This window comes from Lepidochelys kempii, chromosome 1, assembly GCF_965140265.1.
Source record: "Lepidochelys kempii isolate rLepKem1 chromosome 1, rLepKem1.hap2, whole genome shotgun sequence".
Taxonomy (NCBI): domain Eukaryota; kingdom Metazoa; phylum Chordata; order Testudines; family Cheloniidae; genus Lepidochelys; species Lepidochelys kempii.
In genome coordinates this window covers 280801252-280817674 of record NC_133256.1, presented here as the reverse complement: position 1 = coordinate 280817674, position 16423 = coordinate 280801252, and the positions used below count along the sequence as shown (strand labels likewise).

Here is a 16423-nt window from a genome sequence, read left to right as displayed (position 1 = left end):
TACAATAGCCCCTAAACAATGAATGGACTGTAATTTTTATTTGGACTAGTAATTCTGAAGTATTGATTCTCTTGTTGGAGTGAAGTTGTGTATGTCAATTGCTTGTGAGTTTTTTTAACTCTTAAGACTTTCAGTATCTCAACTACCTCTTGCTGCAGCGTAAGTAATGAACCCCCATGCAACAGATTATGCTTGGGAATAAACGCCCTTGGTTTTCAAATGGTTTGAAAACTGCAGTTTTCACCTAATGTTTTTGTAATCTATTTTTCCACAGACAAGATTTTGTTCATGAGGGTAAATTTAACAAAAACTGAAATATGGTCTATTAATTTATTCCAAGTAACATACTGAAGAAGTTCAGAAAACTTGGAGCAGTCATGTGCACAATAGCTGAGTTAAACTCCATTTTAAACAAACTTTACTGTACTGTTTAGTCAATAACTACTTTTAAAAATACTTAATAATAATACTTACATGGCTTTTCAGCAGTAGCTCTCAAAGTGCTTTATAAATAAAGCCCTACCAAATTCACTGTCCATTCTGGTCAATTTCACAGGCAGAGGGTTTTAAAATTGGTCAATTTCACAGTTTCACATGTTTACATCTGAAATTTCACTGTGTTGTAACTGTGGGGGTCCTGACCCAAAATAGGACTGTGTGTGGGGGGGGGGGGGGGGAAGGGGGGTTTGCAAAGTTGTTGTGGGAGGCGGCCTCCCCAAGATTGCCACCCTCACTTCTGTGCTGCCTAGGCAGCAGCTTCCAAGCTGCCTGTAGTTCTGGGAGATGGGTAGGATCTCCCCCATGCTTGTAGGAGTGCTCCAGTTGGGGCTCCTAGCTGCTAGTCCAGGGCAGTGACCAATTAAGGCAGGGGCCCCTGGCCAATTTGGGGGCCTCCTGGAAAAATGGATGCCCCACCCTGGGGCTTCTTCTGGGGCTAGAAACCCTGAGCCCCAGCAGGAGCCCTGGGGGAAGACGCCTTGAACCTGGGCAGCCTTGAGCCCTGACTGCCTCAAGTTCTGGCTGGGGGGACCGAAGCCCCAAGCCTGGATTACCCCAGCTGTGGTGGTGGTGAGGCAGCCCCAAGCCCGGGCTGCCCCGAGACCTGGCTGGAGCAGCAGGGGGCAGAAGCCCTGTGGGGAGGTGGGGGACGGGGTGTGTGTGTGTGTGCCCTCCAAACCCAGGCTGCCCCAGCTGCAGCTGGCAGGAGCGAAAGCCTCCAGTCCTGGCTGGCGCTGCTGGGGGAGGAAGCCTGGAGCCATAGCAGGAGCCACCGGGGGTGTATGTGTGTGCAGAAGTCCCGATACCAAGCAGCGGGAGGTGCCCCAACCTCCAGCTGGAGCGACAGGGAGCAGAAGCCCATAGTCTGGGCTGCCTCGGCGCAGGGGGCGGGAAGGTGGAATCCCCCAAACCCTGGCTGGGACAGGGAGAAGGACCCGAACCCAGATTGCCTCAGCTGCAGCTGGCAGGAGTAGAAGCCCCAAGCCTCAGGAGCTGCCAGGGGAGGAAGCCCCAAGCTTGGTGCCCCAAGCAGCGTCGGGAATTACGAGGTGGGGGAAGTGGAAGCCCCGAGCTTGGGCTGCCCCAAGCCCTGGCCAGAGCAGGGGAGGCCCCCCAGCCTGGGCTGCCCTGGCTGTAGCCTCTGGGAGCGGAAGCCCCGAGCCTGCCAGGAGCTGCTGGGGACTGAAACCACAGCTCAGGGCCCAGAGCCGGGACAGAAGCTGTGGAGGGGGGAGGAGCCTGCAGCCCAGCTCCTGGACTGCTGCAGCGCAGAAGTTAGGGGGTACCACCCTCATTTCTGTGCTGCCTCTGGAGGTAGGTCTGATCTCCCCACCAAGAGCAGCCGTGCACGGGAAGGACAACTCCTGTCTCTCCCCAGCATAGCTGGACTAGCAGCTAGGAGCCCCAGGCTATCGGCAGCAGGGGAAATCAGATTTTATGGGGAAAAGGCTTATTTCATGGTCCGTGACATGTTTTTCATGGCCGTGAAATTGGTAGGGCCTTATTTATAAAGGTCAATATTATCAGCCCCATTTTACAGATGGGCAGACAGAGGCACAGAGGTGAAGTGATTTGCCCAGGTCACCCAGCAAGCAATGGTAGAGCTTGGAATAGAACCTAAGACTCCTCAGTCCTAGTCCAGTGCTCTATCCACTAGGCCATACTGCTTCACCAAACCCAGCAATTATTTCAGTTATCGTTTTGGAGAAGGAAACAACTAAAATTTAATGTAGCATTTTTTTTTTTACACATTGCTTGTTGAAAGCTAAGTGGTGTGTGATCTTTCAATAACTTTGTTAGTCTGCTTGCCCCAGCTCTGTCTTTCCCCCACCATTATTCAAACAAGGAAATGCTATAAACTGGTTCAGTGCCGTACTTGCTCCTAAAGAATTGTGAGCCTTTATGCCTATAAAATAGCATTTTCTTAGAACGAGGGCCTAGTGACTAGACTCTAGTTAGTTTCATGTTGCTGTTGTTAGATGCCCCTTTTGCCAGTGGTTCCTATGAGCAATAACTTGGGATGGGGAGCTAATGGAGCAAGAAACAAAAGGAGGGGATGCTGCTGTTGGATGAAAGCTGAAATTGCTCTCCTCCAGCTCCAAGCTGTTTGGAGGGTGTGGGTTTTTTTTTTTGTTTTTTTTTTTAAAGGAAGGATGGGGAGCAGAATCCCCTAGCAAAAACCCAACACCACGTTGAATGTAAAATCCTGCTTAATCAGGAAACCATTCAGGTGTAATTTTTGACTATTCTCATCCTGACTGTTAGATGTGGAGGTGTGTTTTGCTGAATGAGATATAAATGTGGTTTGCCAATCCAGTGTGGCTAAGGTATACAGCTTCTACAGTCCTATTTTTAAAAATGCCCAAGACTTGGTTAGTTTGTCTTTAAAACAGTTGTACAGTAGCCAACTGCGCTGTTATGCTGAATCTGTTTAACTGACTTGGCAGTTTTCCTCTCCTTGTGGCTAGGCCTTAGTTTGAAAAGGACATCAATTGGCAAGGGAGGGGAAGTAACCATGTCCAGTCTCCGAGTATCTGAAGAAATACTTAGACAGTAAGTCTTTAAGATGGTGATCTTTGTCTGAAATGGCTTGCATGCTGGCATTGCTATATAAATGGTCATCTTTGAGGACGCTTTCAAATAGCACTGCTCTCCACTCCTAGTAAAGGTGAGTGGCAGGAAGACTGAGGAAGTAATAGTATTTTTTTAAACCAAGTAATAAAATATCAATTAACTAGTCAGCCTGCAGCAGGTAGAAGGCAGTGTGTGTCAGTTATGTCCAAGCTTACTAGATTAAGTCTCTTACCTGTACAGAATCAGGAAAAGCATCATTCTGCTCACTGTTCTCAATTGGTCTGAAGAGCTCTTTCTTCTTTTCCCTGTCCCTCATGTCAGGGCTAGCAGCACTAATAAGCATCTTCAGGTTAGCTGTGGGGGTCCATGGATCTGCCAGAGGTCTGTCGACAAGCTTAACAGGTGTAATTGGATTTCTTTCTGGGGTGCAGCCTTTTTGCTTTGATAAATCAATTGGTTCATTTTTCATGGGAGTCTTTGGAGTCATTCTGGATTGATCAAATATGTTTTCCTATGAAAAAGAGGATCATTTAGGGTTGAAGAGAAGCAACAGTCCACCAGTCAATGCCATTGTTCATATGAAGGTAATGAGTCCCATCATACTCTGACATATATTTAGCATAGCTCTTATTAGCATCAGATGCAGCAAAGTGTATACCATACATCAGTGTATGGTGTACAATGCAGATAAGATACCACCATGAATTGCTTAAGATGAAATCAGTCAGTCAAACCTGTTGTCTGTCAGACTTCTATGTTCTGCCTTTTCATATAAGCCAACTGTGCCACAACTGTAAACCAACTGGTCCAAATTATGAACCCAGTTTATCCCCTGGAGTCTTCCTGCTGAATTTGGACTGAAGCTTAAATAGTTCACTAGTTACTTTGAACTTAGAAAAAACATAGCATTCTATTTTGGAATCTCCATAATGGAAAGCCCTTTTTGGGGATTTCACTGAAATCTACTCAGCCCAGATGGAACACTTCCCTAATTGAAGCAAATTGACTGCTATAGTATCTACTGCTCAAAACAATGAAAATATATAACTAAAGCAGTATTAACGATAGTCAAGCAAGCTGCTGGGAAGGGGAAATCTACATATGACTTGTTCTCAAAGTAAGGTAAGAACAAGAATTACCTACTTGCCCCCAGCTACATGATCTGATGCTCATTTTTCACTTAGGTTCTTATACAGGAATGAGGCTGTGACTACTCTTTTGTCCCTTCCCCCTACCACAAAAGTTGTGTTACAGTCCAACTTACTTAGATGGATTGACTCAAGTAGGCATCAATGTCATTCCTTAATTAGCGGGAAAAGCTGCTTTTGAGCAACAGGTACTCCCTCAGTTGAACAGGTTTCTCACCCTACACCAGAGGGGGCAAACTACGGCCCGCAGGACCGTCCTGCCTGGCCCCGGAGCTCGTTGCCAGGGAGGCTAGCCCCCGGCCCCTCCGCTGCTGTTCCCTCTTCCCCCACAGCCATGCCACCGCGTGGGCAGCACTCTGGGTGGTGGGGCTGCTCGCTCATGCATGGCAGCGCGTCTGGCTCCAGCTCGGGTGGTGTGGCTCCAGACATGCTACTCTTAGCCTCATGGTAAGGGGGTCAGGGTGTTGGATATGGGGCAGGGGGTTCCGGGGGCAGTCAGGGGACAGGGAGCAGGGGGTGGTTGGATAGGGCAGAGGTTCGGGGGGGGGCAGGGGATGGGGAACAGGGAGGGTTGGATGGGGGTAAGGTCCCAGGAGTGGGCGGTCAGGGGTAGGGGGTCCTGGGAGGGGGCGGTCAGGGGACAACGAGCAGGGGGATGGGTGGGGAGTTCTGAGGGGGGCAGAAAGTGGGAGGGTGCGGATGGGGGTGGGGGCCAGGCTGTTTGGGGAAGCGCAGCCTTCCCTACCTGGCCCTCCATACAGTTTTGCATCCCGATATGGCCCTTGGGCCAAAAAGTTTGCCCACCCCTGCCCTACACTAACAGGATGGAGAGAATGAGAAAAATTACAATCTTACTTGGGCTTTGTTTGCTGCAATGGAGTATTACCAGTGGGCAACACATCACGCACAGTTAACCTAAAGTCGATGGATCTAATCTGTTTACTGAATCTGCCAGCTACCACTGGATTTTTCTTTGTTATTGTTCTGATCACTGATTCTGGACTGACCAGTACCTAGAGAAAGCCATTGGTACTAAAGCCCTACCAAAAATTGTTTAGCCCTGAGAGATCACAAGACATCAGACATTAAATCATTCTGATTACCATTTAATAACTTCTGATGCTTTACATGGATTAAAAATGGCAGTTTCTGGCTTTCAAATGGTATGACTCAGTTTCTCAATCTAGCAGTTTGAAATACTGGTTGCAGATATCTCAGATGAAGTGAGAGGTAAGAGATGAAGAAAGTAAAATGATAACCAGAAATTAATATCAGATTTTACAACTTGCTGTTCTTAGAAGCCAAGTCTTTAGTATCACTGGAAAGTGTTCTTAAACTATAAGGGCTAGAAATGAGACCCTGAAACAGTTACTGGTCCCTCGGTCAAGTAGTGTTTTTGGTGTTTGTCCTGAACCGAACATAAATTCCTCCACCTCAGACTAGTGATGTTTTAAAATCTCTGCAAAATGAATTTTAAAAACATAACCAAATATACATAATAGAACTTTTGGGATAGATATTGTTATAAAAGTGGTCTCATTTTCATTGTTGGTGCTGCAAAGAAGAAGTTCACAGAAAAATGTACAAGATGGAAAAGCTATCTAAAAGGCATAAGTTTTTATATGAATTTCAGCTAAAACTATTGCTCCGTTCAATTCTCAGTGGCTCGAGAATTATAGCTAATTGATAAGGAGACATCATAGAATTTTGTTTAAACTAGTGCACTAGTTTATCCAATTTAATTGGAATGCAGAAACTGGATTTTAAAGTTCAAAAATTTAGCCAGATGTTACTGCTCCTAATAGCCTTCCATAGTTTGCTATCTGGGGATGAGGACAGACATCCAAAGAGTAGGAAAAGGCACTGTGCTCTGGACATTCAGAATGATTACATAAAATATTATAATACCCAATTGGATTATCCACAAGAACGTAAAGGAAGATATTTTTATTTCAGATAAGTGTTGTGACTTAATACACTGACAAAAAGGGTTCAAGGTAGGGGTGCTTCCTGGTATACAAGTTCAGTATAGTTAATCCACTTAATATAGTCTTGCAATTTCAAATGTGGCAAGGATTCAACACTTAATCTAAAATAGAGAAAAAACCTACCTTTATATAAAGCTGTTTTTTATTATGCTTGGTGCTAATGTAGTTATAACAAAAGCAGATACCTAGAACTAGCAATCAAGTTACTTGAAAGTTATCCCTCTGAGCTCCCATTAATTCACCCAGGTGTACAAACGTTACACTGAGCAGCAATAAGTAATGGCTGAAGCTGTAAATGGATGCCGAACATGTACCTACTACCTAGCCTTGACATCTTAATCCTCCTCACTGACTCACCTATCCCAGTTTATCTTAAAAAAACAAACAACAAAACAAAACCCTTCCTTTCTCCCAGTCCCATATACTCCTTGGGAGGTCTTTAGATCCCAAATTTGCCGTTACCCACATGGATTCATAGTATGTGTAAAAAGGTGAAAAGAAGAGATTCTGGGGTGCCTCTTGCTCCAAGGAGGTTGAAAGTACAAGGGGAATGTAGAACAGGGAGAAACAATTTTGATTATGTGCATATAATATAATGTTCCATCAGAAGTAGAGGGCCAAGGTGAAGTGGTCACATTGTTAGCTAAGACACTGCATCAATCCATTAAAAGGCTAGCAGAGCAGTGATGCAGCTGTCCGGTTAGTCTTGATTTGCAAACAACAATATTGCCAATCCTGAAAGCTTTTTTAAACATGCAGACCCATAAGATTTTAACCTTAATACACACAACCAGCTCCTAGTGCACATATGTGTATTCTAGGCTCTATCGTAAGCCAGCAGGAAGCTTACAGAAATGCCCTGGGGAGGGGATATTTAAATGATGTGCTCCTGGGAAGCACATCTTCAGATGCATCTGCCTCATTACTCACCTTAGACCTGTTTCAAAACTATTTTGGCTGGGTCTAACCCTGCCTCATCTAAGCCTATGCTTTCTGCATCCTTTCACAACCATATGTAACTGGGTCTCAGTGTGCTCCATACAGTTACCCAATATGGCTTTATACATAGGATTTTCTGTAATCCTTTCCCCAGATGGCAAAGGTATTGTTAATGTCCTCTTTAATTAATCCTGACTAAATTCTTGACTGCTTCCTTGAAAGGACAAGGGGGTGGAGGGGAAATGGGCCTTTCATTCAATTTAAAAGCAAAGATGTCTCCTATTTCCCACCCCAAAATTATCAACTTGACATGCTGGCAGGAGCAACTGAGCTGGGAAGGAAGGAAGGAAACTAAAATGGCAGAGAGAGGAAAGAATATTACAATGTTATATTTTAGTCTTGGTGTTTAAGAGGGCAAACTTACTACCTTGAGCCTTATCTCAAAGGTCAGTGGGAATTAGACATAAACAGTCCTATAAATAATAGTTTATATTCTTAAATAGCCACAGACTAGCAGGTTATATTCATCTCTAGTACAGAAATACTAGTACACGTTTGTAACATGCTAAAACCATTTTCAGAACCTACCAAAGTCCATTCACCTGGGGAAAAAAAAACAAAAAAAAAACAAACCAAAGGTAGTTCAAGGTACAACACATTTTGCAACAAAATTCGAAGTCCTCAGGTGTTGGTGTTGCAGTATTGGCCATAAATCTTACTCAGAAACACTGTTAAGTGTTATCTGTGTCCATTTACTCACCTTTTGTGCATTTTTCCCATCTTCATCTACCAGATCGATTCTTGTGTGTCTTGGGCTGATCAAGTCTTTTAGTGTTAAGCAACTTACCTCCATCTGTAAATTATAAAATTGCACAGGTTAAGTTTGATATTACTTCATTTAAACACACACACACCGATTTCCAGAGGCTAATCTATAGTTTCCCTCCCATCCCCAAAAGGTGACCTTGGCAGCCTGCAGCTGCCCTCCTGTGACCGTCACCAACTCTCAGCGTTAGCCCCAGGAATCAGCCTTTCCCTGAGAAATGCTGGAAAATCAACCCCGTGGGACACGGCTGCAGTGCGTGAGGAGGGAAGGCGGCTGAGCGAGCTACCCCAGCTCGGTGGGAGCCGGCGGCGACCGAGTCAGCAGCGCCGAGGGTCTCCTGCGGGGCAGTTAGTTTTGGCGCAAAGAACCTGGAGGAATCGCAGCTTTGAATGAATGGGACAGAAGAGCGGCCGGCCAGCCCCCGGCGGGGAGAGCTCGGCAGAGCCCCGCTCCCCCTGGGCAGCGGGCGGGGGCTGCCCGGCTGCCCCTGGCACTGAACCCCCAAGTCCCCAGGCACGAAAGGAGGGGCGGCTCGTACCTGCTGATGCAGTTGGAGGCTCAATTCAGAGCCGCCTCCCACCCCCCCCATATTCCCCAAGCCCGGCAGGCTGGAGCGACAGGGGGAGTGCGCGGCAAGCCTAAAGAAGTGGCTGGGGCTCTCCTGGGGGGAGGGCGGCCCCCCTCCCCCGCGGCTCGTCAGCCCTTACCTCTGGGATACAGCCCTTCCCGGCCCTCGCTCACGGCCTCCCCCGCAGCAGCGCCACGCACTCCGGAGCAGCCGGGAGGCGGGGGGTGCATGGGGGCAGCGACGGGAGAGGAGAGCGCCCTGTGCCCAGCCGCTGCCGCCCCGCCAACGTGCCGGCGCCGCTGCTGCCGCTGCCCGGAGATGCCACTCGGCGCTAAAGCTTCTATTCTGGCGCCCTGAGACTCACTTTTACAATCCGGCCAATCAGGCGCGGCCGGCGGGGGAGCTCCCGCGGCGGGCCCCGCCAATCAGCGGCGCCGCCCGGCGGTCGGAGAAGTTGGCGCTAGAGTCGGCGCCTTCTCCCTCCGGCGGCGGCCGCTTTTCGCTCCCTTCCCCGCCTCCCCCGCCCACCTTGGTACCTGGGATGCTGCGGGGCGGCGCAGAGGGCCGGGCGGCCCTTTGTTAGGCATGAATGGGCCGCTCGAGGGCTGCTAGGGGGAGCCTGGGCGGGGAACAGATGGAGCCGCCGGGAAGATCACGGGGGGGGCGCGGAGCCACTTCGCTTTCCGCCTGCCCCGCTGCCTGCTGTGGAGGATTGTTCAGCCGCTTCCCCGGCCACGGGAATTCAAGTCACTAGGGACGCGCTCCCTGCTGCCATCCTTCTGACTGGGGGGGGGGGGGGGGGGGGGACCGCTGTATTTCTGAGCTGGGGGGGGGGTATTTCAAATCCTCCCACTTTCCGAAACAACACCGGACGCTTCACTGTTAGGAGTTGATCTTATCAAAAGTTTACTGTACAACTGTGCAGGATCAAGCTTGCAGATGAGACCAAGCTAGGGGGAGGGTTACAAACACTTTGGAAGACAGAGCTAAAAGTCAGAGGGAGCTTGATAAATTGGAGAACTGGGCTACAGACAACAAAATGAAATGCAACAAAGACAATGTAAGGTGCTAGACATAGGGAAGAAAAACCAAATGCACAAATACAAAATGGGGGATAACTGGTTTGGTAGCAGCACTGCTGAGGAGCATCTGGGAGTTGAGGTGGATCACAGCCTCAACATGACTCAGCAATGCAATACTGTTGCAAAAAAAGCAAATGTAATTTTAGGTTCCATTATCAGGGGCATCACATGCAAGTCAGGGGATGTGACACAGTACCGCTCTACTCAACGCTGGTTAGGCCTTGTCTGGAGTACTGTGTCCAATTTTAGTCACCAATGTATAGAAAGGATGTAGAGAAACTAGAAAGGATCTAGAAGTGAATAGCAAAGATGATCAAAGGGATGGAATGCAAGCCATAAAAGTGAAGGCTGAAGGAACTAGGTGCCACAAGTACTCCTTTTCTTTTTGCTGAAGGAACTAGATATGTTTAGTGTGGAAAAGAGGAGTTTAAGGGCAGGGACAGGATAAGATACTTGAAAGGCTGCCATTAAAAAAGATGGAGAAAAGTTGTTTTGTTCTCCAACAGAGAACAGGACAAGAGGCAGTGGGTTCAAACTACAGCATAGCAGATTTAGATTAAATCTGAGGAAAAACTTCTTAACTGTAAGAACATTAGGACAAGGGAACAAACTGGCTGGGGAAGTCATAGAAGGTCCTTCACTGGAGATTTTCAAAAGGAGGCTGGATAACTATCAGTTTAGTCACCCAAAAAAAAAAAAAAATCCTGCATCTTGGCAGGGGGTTAGACTAAACCCTTTCGGTCCCTTTTAACCCTATGATTCTAAGAGAGCGCAGTCTTGGGGCAGAGGCTGGGGGTGGTGCTGGGAATGGACCTAAAGCTGCCTGTATTCAAACGCTCCCAAACTTGGAGTGGATGTGGGTCAGGACCCAGATTGTGTAGCGGCCTCCAGTCTCTAAAAACAGGCCAGGTCACTGTGTGTGTGATAACTGTGTTTATGAACAGGATCAATGTTAGCTGGTTGACATAGTCATAGAACCATAGGGTTAAAAGGGACCGCAAGGGTCATCCAGTCTAACCCCCATGCAGTCCAGTCAGCAGATCCATGTGAGTGAAGCGAGGAATCTACACCACAGTACTTAGAACTTTAAACATGAGGTAATTCCTCACAATCTCACCCAGGCTTTTTGAAAGGTTAAATGCTAAAATAAGCATATGCTTCTGTGAAGGCAAAGATCTTGACACAAATTCTTCATAGAGTGCTGGGTCATTCCCGCCACCCGCATTCAAGAGACGCAGAAGTAATTGTCCAATAGTCCTCTCAAAGACCAGAAGAATCATTTTCCCTGGAAAAATTCACCCTAACAAGATGTTGGAGTTTGAAGTTCATCTCTGGGAACAATCACATGCAAACAGTTTGTATACCTTCATGAAAGGCTCAGAATATGTACTATGCTCATTGAAATGGATAACAGCAAATTTTAATCAATGGCTATATATAGTAAGCACAGATGAGAACTCTGTCTCTAACATCAATAGAAGGCAAGGGCACTATATTGCCCAAAGTTCAGTCTGACAGCACTCCAAATGCATAAAGATAAACTAGGGAGAGCTGCAGCAACTAATGATAGGGGTGGTTCCTATTTTTCTGGAGCGTAGAAACTCAATGTCAACTGCAAGTTCAAAGGGGATGGGAAAACGACAAAGTAATTGATGTCTGCTGTACAGTTGTACAGCAAACTTTAAAATGTTCAATCTAAACTTCTCCTAAACTTGAGATCATTTAGAGCATTCATGAAGAAGTCCCCAGCATGCAATGTTGTTAGTGGTTTTGTTTTCTATGTTTAGTTTGTATTTATGATAATTAGTCTTTTGCTTCCTTAGCTACAAGCATACTGATGCGTCTGTCCTGTGCTTTTTTGTTTGTTTGTTTTGGGTTTTTTGGTTCTTTTCCAGAAGGATTCCCTTCTTGAGTTACTTGTGACTCCTGTGGGAGTTTTCACATATGATTAAAATCACTAATTCTGGTAACTTGTAAAATATTTATTTTTTGTCATTATATGGCATTTGTTGCTCGAAGTCAGCTTTGAATTTAACTTTATTCCACAAGTCTAATCACTAGGAAACAGGACTATGAGTGATTTCAGAGTAGCAGCCATGTTAGTCTGTATTCACAAAAAAGAAAAGGAGTACTTGTGGCACCTTAGAGACTAACCAATTTATTTGAGCATAAGCTTTCGTGAGCTACAACTCACTTCATCGAATGCAGTGAGCTGTAGCTCACAAAAGCTTATGCTCAGATAAATTTGTTAGTCTCTAAGGTGTCACAAGTGCTCCTTTTCTTTTTGAGGATTATGAGTGGTATTGAATTGTACAGATGATACCTTAACTTACTTATTCTTATCAAGAATAGTACCCTGCTCTATTCTATTATCCTTTCAAGGTTACTTACTGAGAAAGTTCCCAGATCACTATAGTTTGTTGAATGGAATGAAACACTAACTCCTTTCTTTAAAAAGACCGTGGCATTCTTTAATTGCTCTTTGTGTGCCTTATGGGAAAATGAATGCTAATTTGTGATCCATAACCTATTAAAATGTATAAATTATTAGTAATTCTGCATTTGTATCAGCAATTACATACTTAGAAAACAAACTTTATTCTACCCAATAGGTGAACTAATACAGCTCTGAGCCACTGTCTATGCAGTGACTCATAAAGCATACCCAACTGAAAGAACTCAGTCAGGCCAAACGAGAATCTTGCATCACACTTTACTGTAGTCAGATACTGGTTCTGACAGGCTATTGGGGAAAAACAAGTTCAAGATCTGAGAACCCTTTGCAGTGAGCTGCACTCCCCTCTAAGTAGGGCCCTACCAAATTCATGGTCCATTTTGGTCAATTTCATAGTCATAGGTTTTTAAAATCGTAAATTCCATGATTTCAGATATTTAAATCTGAAATTTCATGGTGTTGTAACTGTCGGGGTCCTGACCTAAAAAGGAGGGGTGGGGTGGGTGAGTGTGTGTGTGTGTCACAAGGTTACTGCAGAGGGGGTTGCAGTACTGCTACCCTTACATCTGTGCTGCTGCTAGCGGGGCACTGCCTTCAGAGCCGAGGGCCTGGCCAACCAGCCACCACCCTCTGGCTGCCCAGCTTTGAAGGCAGTGCAGAAGTAAGGGTGACAATACCGTGACCCCCTAAAATAACCTTGCAACCCTGGCAAATCCCTTTTGGATCAGGTCCCCCAATTTGAGAAACACTGGTCGCTCCCATGAGATCTCTATAGTATAGGGTAAAAGCACACAAAAGACCAGATTTCACGTGGAGAGACCAGGTTTCACGATCCGTGACGTGTTTTTCATGGCTGTGAATTTGGTAGGGCCCTACCTATAGGGCTGATAAAAATGAATGTGCTATTTAACAAACCCATTATTTATCCTGATATAATAAACTTTCACCTTGATTGATATCTTATCTCTGTTCTTAAACTGTAGATTTTATTGATCAGTCAAACAGCTGCACATTAATTACTAATCTGGCAAAAGTCTGTGAATTTATTAAGAGTAATGGATTTCTAATTGGAGTGTAACTGCATTGGCTATAGTTCCAGAACAATGACCTTCTGGTTCCTTTAGAAGGTTGTTGATGATTGTGGGCTTGATGAAATTCTATGCCCTATGTTATTCCGAAGGTCGCATTAGAAGATCATAATGATCCTTTCTGGCCTTAAAATCTATAAGTGATTAAACAGAAGCAGAGGCATCTATAGACTGGTGTGAGACCAGGGAGTCAGAACCAGATAGGCTACACTATGTGTGTCTCATTTAAAATGCTACTGTTTTCTAACATCTTCAGTGGAACCGGGGCCTTTAATAGACACTTGAGTCATTGTCTCTTCTTGCTTTAAGTTAAAGATGTCTCTGAATATAAATTGCTGAATATTTAAGCTCACTGGGAATAGCAGTATTGGTAGCAGTAACTCTCTCTTCTGGGATACAGAAATTAAAAATCTCAAAACAAGCCAGTTTCCAAAATCAGAAATCCTCAAGTAATTTTCAAGTTGTAAGTTTGCTTCTAAGTTTGTTCACCGTTAGAAAAGGTTTGTATTGGCTAATATGCACTATTGTAATAGTTTAACAAACTAATTACTCGGGATAGTTATTACTTTACTGAAAGTAACTCAGATCATTTCCAGGAAGTCATGTTTTGCACTATTGCTTTACATGCAACAAGCAACAAGAGCAAGGACCGGGTGAAACAACACTTCCTTTTCTAGATATCCCAACTGGATCAATCTTGCTGTTCCTGAGAGGAGATTAACTATTGTATCTGTGAACATGCATATCAAAAAATGCTTCCCCTAATTATTTTCATCTCCATACATAATATCTACAATGGATGTCGAATATTCCAGTACATCACACAGGGTAGGCTTATAAAAGTCAAATGCTAAATTTAAGCAACACTGATCCATTTCTGACTCCTCCCCTTTATTCAGTCTCCTCTAAAGAAGCAATATTCCGTAAGATTATTTAAATTTCTTGATGACTGGAGAGCACACATAGCATATGTAACTCTTCTATTTTTACTGTGTAACCTACATTACACTCGCTCTTTAGAGCCGTGCCATGTATATTACTGAAAAATAAAACCAAAATGTTAATTTAATGCAATTCAATTTTATCTTTCCTGTTGCAGACCCTGAAAATATATTCTCTTCTATGCAGGATAGGGCTAAATATGCCAGTGCTATACAATATATAGGTAGCACAATACAAATGCTGTACTCTGGCACAGGCAACAGAAAGCATTTGGTTACAAGTGAAATACTTATACACAATTTTATTTAATTTATTAATATTTCTATAGTGCCTTCCACCTGAAGAGTACAAATAACTTTGTAAACGTTAATGCTTTTAAACCTCATAAGATTACTTTGAGGGAGGGAAGCATTATTGTTTTTGTTGAAGACTGAAACTGAGACGTACATCAAGTGACTTGCCAGGATACACAGGAAGTCTTTGGCTGAAATAGAACTCTAATATCCAGAATCAGTCTTGCACTTCATCATGAGATTCTTCGAACTTGCTGCTTTCACAGGGTCTTGAATCTTTAACAATGACAGGCTTGCACTCAAGTGTTTCTCATTCATTTGTGTTAAATGTATTAACAAAATAAACATTTCTAAACTCTCTGAATAAAACTCTCTTCCCTCTGATTCAGATTTCACTTGTTTGGTGTCAGTCATAAACCGACTGTACTAGTTCATTTGATTATGGTCTTTCCTGAATAAGGGAGAGATAAAGAATCTAATATAAAGAAAATCAAAATGTTTATTTATATTATGGCATCAAAGTCTCAATCAGGACTGAAGCCTTATTGTACTGGATGCTGTAGAAATATGGAGACGGGCTCTATTCTGGACAGTTTACAATCCAAAGTTTTTTTGGGAAACCTTTCAGAGCTCCTTTATACATCAGAAAGGCACAGGAGAACACAACCCCCACTCTTCCATTACAGGTTCCTGTTATGGAAAATAAATTAAAATAAGTGTCTTTTTGTTTCATATTGCATTAGATCCATAGGTGAAAGTAAGCCAGTCCGGTGTATCAGCAAGAGCCATTACACAGCTGACCATACCAGCAGGAGGCAGCTTCCCCAGGCGGGCAATTTAAAAGGGCCCTGGACTCCCGATAGTGGCTGGAGCCCCTGGTCCTTTAAATTGCTGCCAGATCCCTGGGGTAGTGGCAGCAGCTGTGATTTAAAGGGCCCGGGGCTCCCGGCTGACGCTGCCACAGCAGGAGCCCCGGGCCCTTTAAATCACCACTGGAGCCCCGCTGCCAGAGTCCCAGGGTAGCAGCAGCGGCTGGGAGCCCCAGGGCTCCCAGCCACCGCTACCGCTACCATGGGGCTCTGACGGTGATTTAAAGGGCCCAGGACTCCCAGCTGCGGCTACTGAAGCCCCAGGCCCTTTAAATCGCCACCGGAGCCACAGGGTAGCAACAGCGATTTAAAGGGTCTGGGGATTTAAAGGCCCCGCCCCTTCCGCCCAAGGCCCCGCCCCTCCTGCTCAGGATCCCATCCCTGCATACCAGTAAGTCCCTTAAGTTACTTTCACCCTTGATTAGATCTCTACATCCCAATAACAGTTGGTAGCCCATTATACTGATTGCTGTTGAGACCTAACATAAGATCATCTCTGTCCCAAAGGGCACAGTTTCCACTGCTTTAACTTTAATTCAAGGGTTGTAAATTTGCATACCCAGCTATGAAACTCCAGAAAAAAAAATGCATAACTATTCCTCTATAACATTAATAGATTAATAACTATAAATGTAGTGAACATTCTGTACTACAAATATTCAAAACTGCTCTTTGTTGCTTAAGTGCTAAATTTTCATTGTGCAAAATGGCCTGCAGGCTAGTTCTCCCTATGGCTCTGCCACTTGGAAAGTTGAGCTTTTTTTAATTGTGGGTACAAAAAAAAAAAAAATTTTACAGCCCAGTATTTCCTCCCCTGACATTTTCAATCCTTTGAGACCAAGTGTAGAAAACTTCAGCTGAAAAGGAGGATGTTTTTCTGAAAGCATAAAAAGAGGTTATACCGGAAGTCCCAATGTAACCCTAACAACATGTTCTACCAAGAGAAATCTTTAAGGATCACACAGCAAAATAGTTACAGTGAAACCATCTAACTCTTCACTAACCACAAATATAATCCTATTTGAGGAATACAATCAAGATAAATCCAGGCAAGAATGAAAACAGAGCTACGGGTACTTACAGGTCCCCTCAGTTTTGTACCACCTTTGTCTCTGGCCCATTTCTATTTAGCTCTGACAGTGAATACCACTTC

The 16423-nt window shown here is 44.8% G+C and overlaps 1 protein-coding gene across 4 annotated transcripts in view; it reads right to left on the bottom strand.

The window, feature by feature from the left end:
- Positions 1-8911, bottom strand: part of E2F7 (E2F transcription factor 7) — a 30687-nt gene extending 21776 nt beyond the window's left edge. For 2 of the 4 annotated variants that reach the window (XM_073327700.1, XM_073327703.1), the window contains exons 1-3: positions 8681-8868; positions 7908-8000; positions 3305-3583 (exon numbers count right to left, since the gene is read on the bottom strand). In XM_073327700.1, coding sequence (XP_073183801.1) covers positions 3305-3583; positions 7908-8000 — 372 coding nt within the window. In that variant the 5' untranslated portion in view covers positions 8681-8868. Of the gene's footprint in view, positions 1-3304; positions 3584-7907; positions 8001-8511; positions 8554-8680; positions 8869-8905 lie in introns of those variants that run through there. The other 2 variants (XM_073327702.1, XM_073327701.1) reach the window with 2 other exon arrangements.
- Between the last annotated feature and the right edge of the window lie 7512 nt (positions 8912-16423).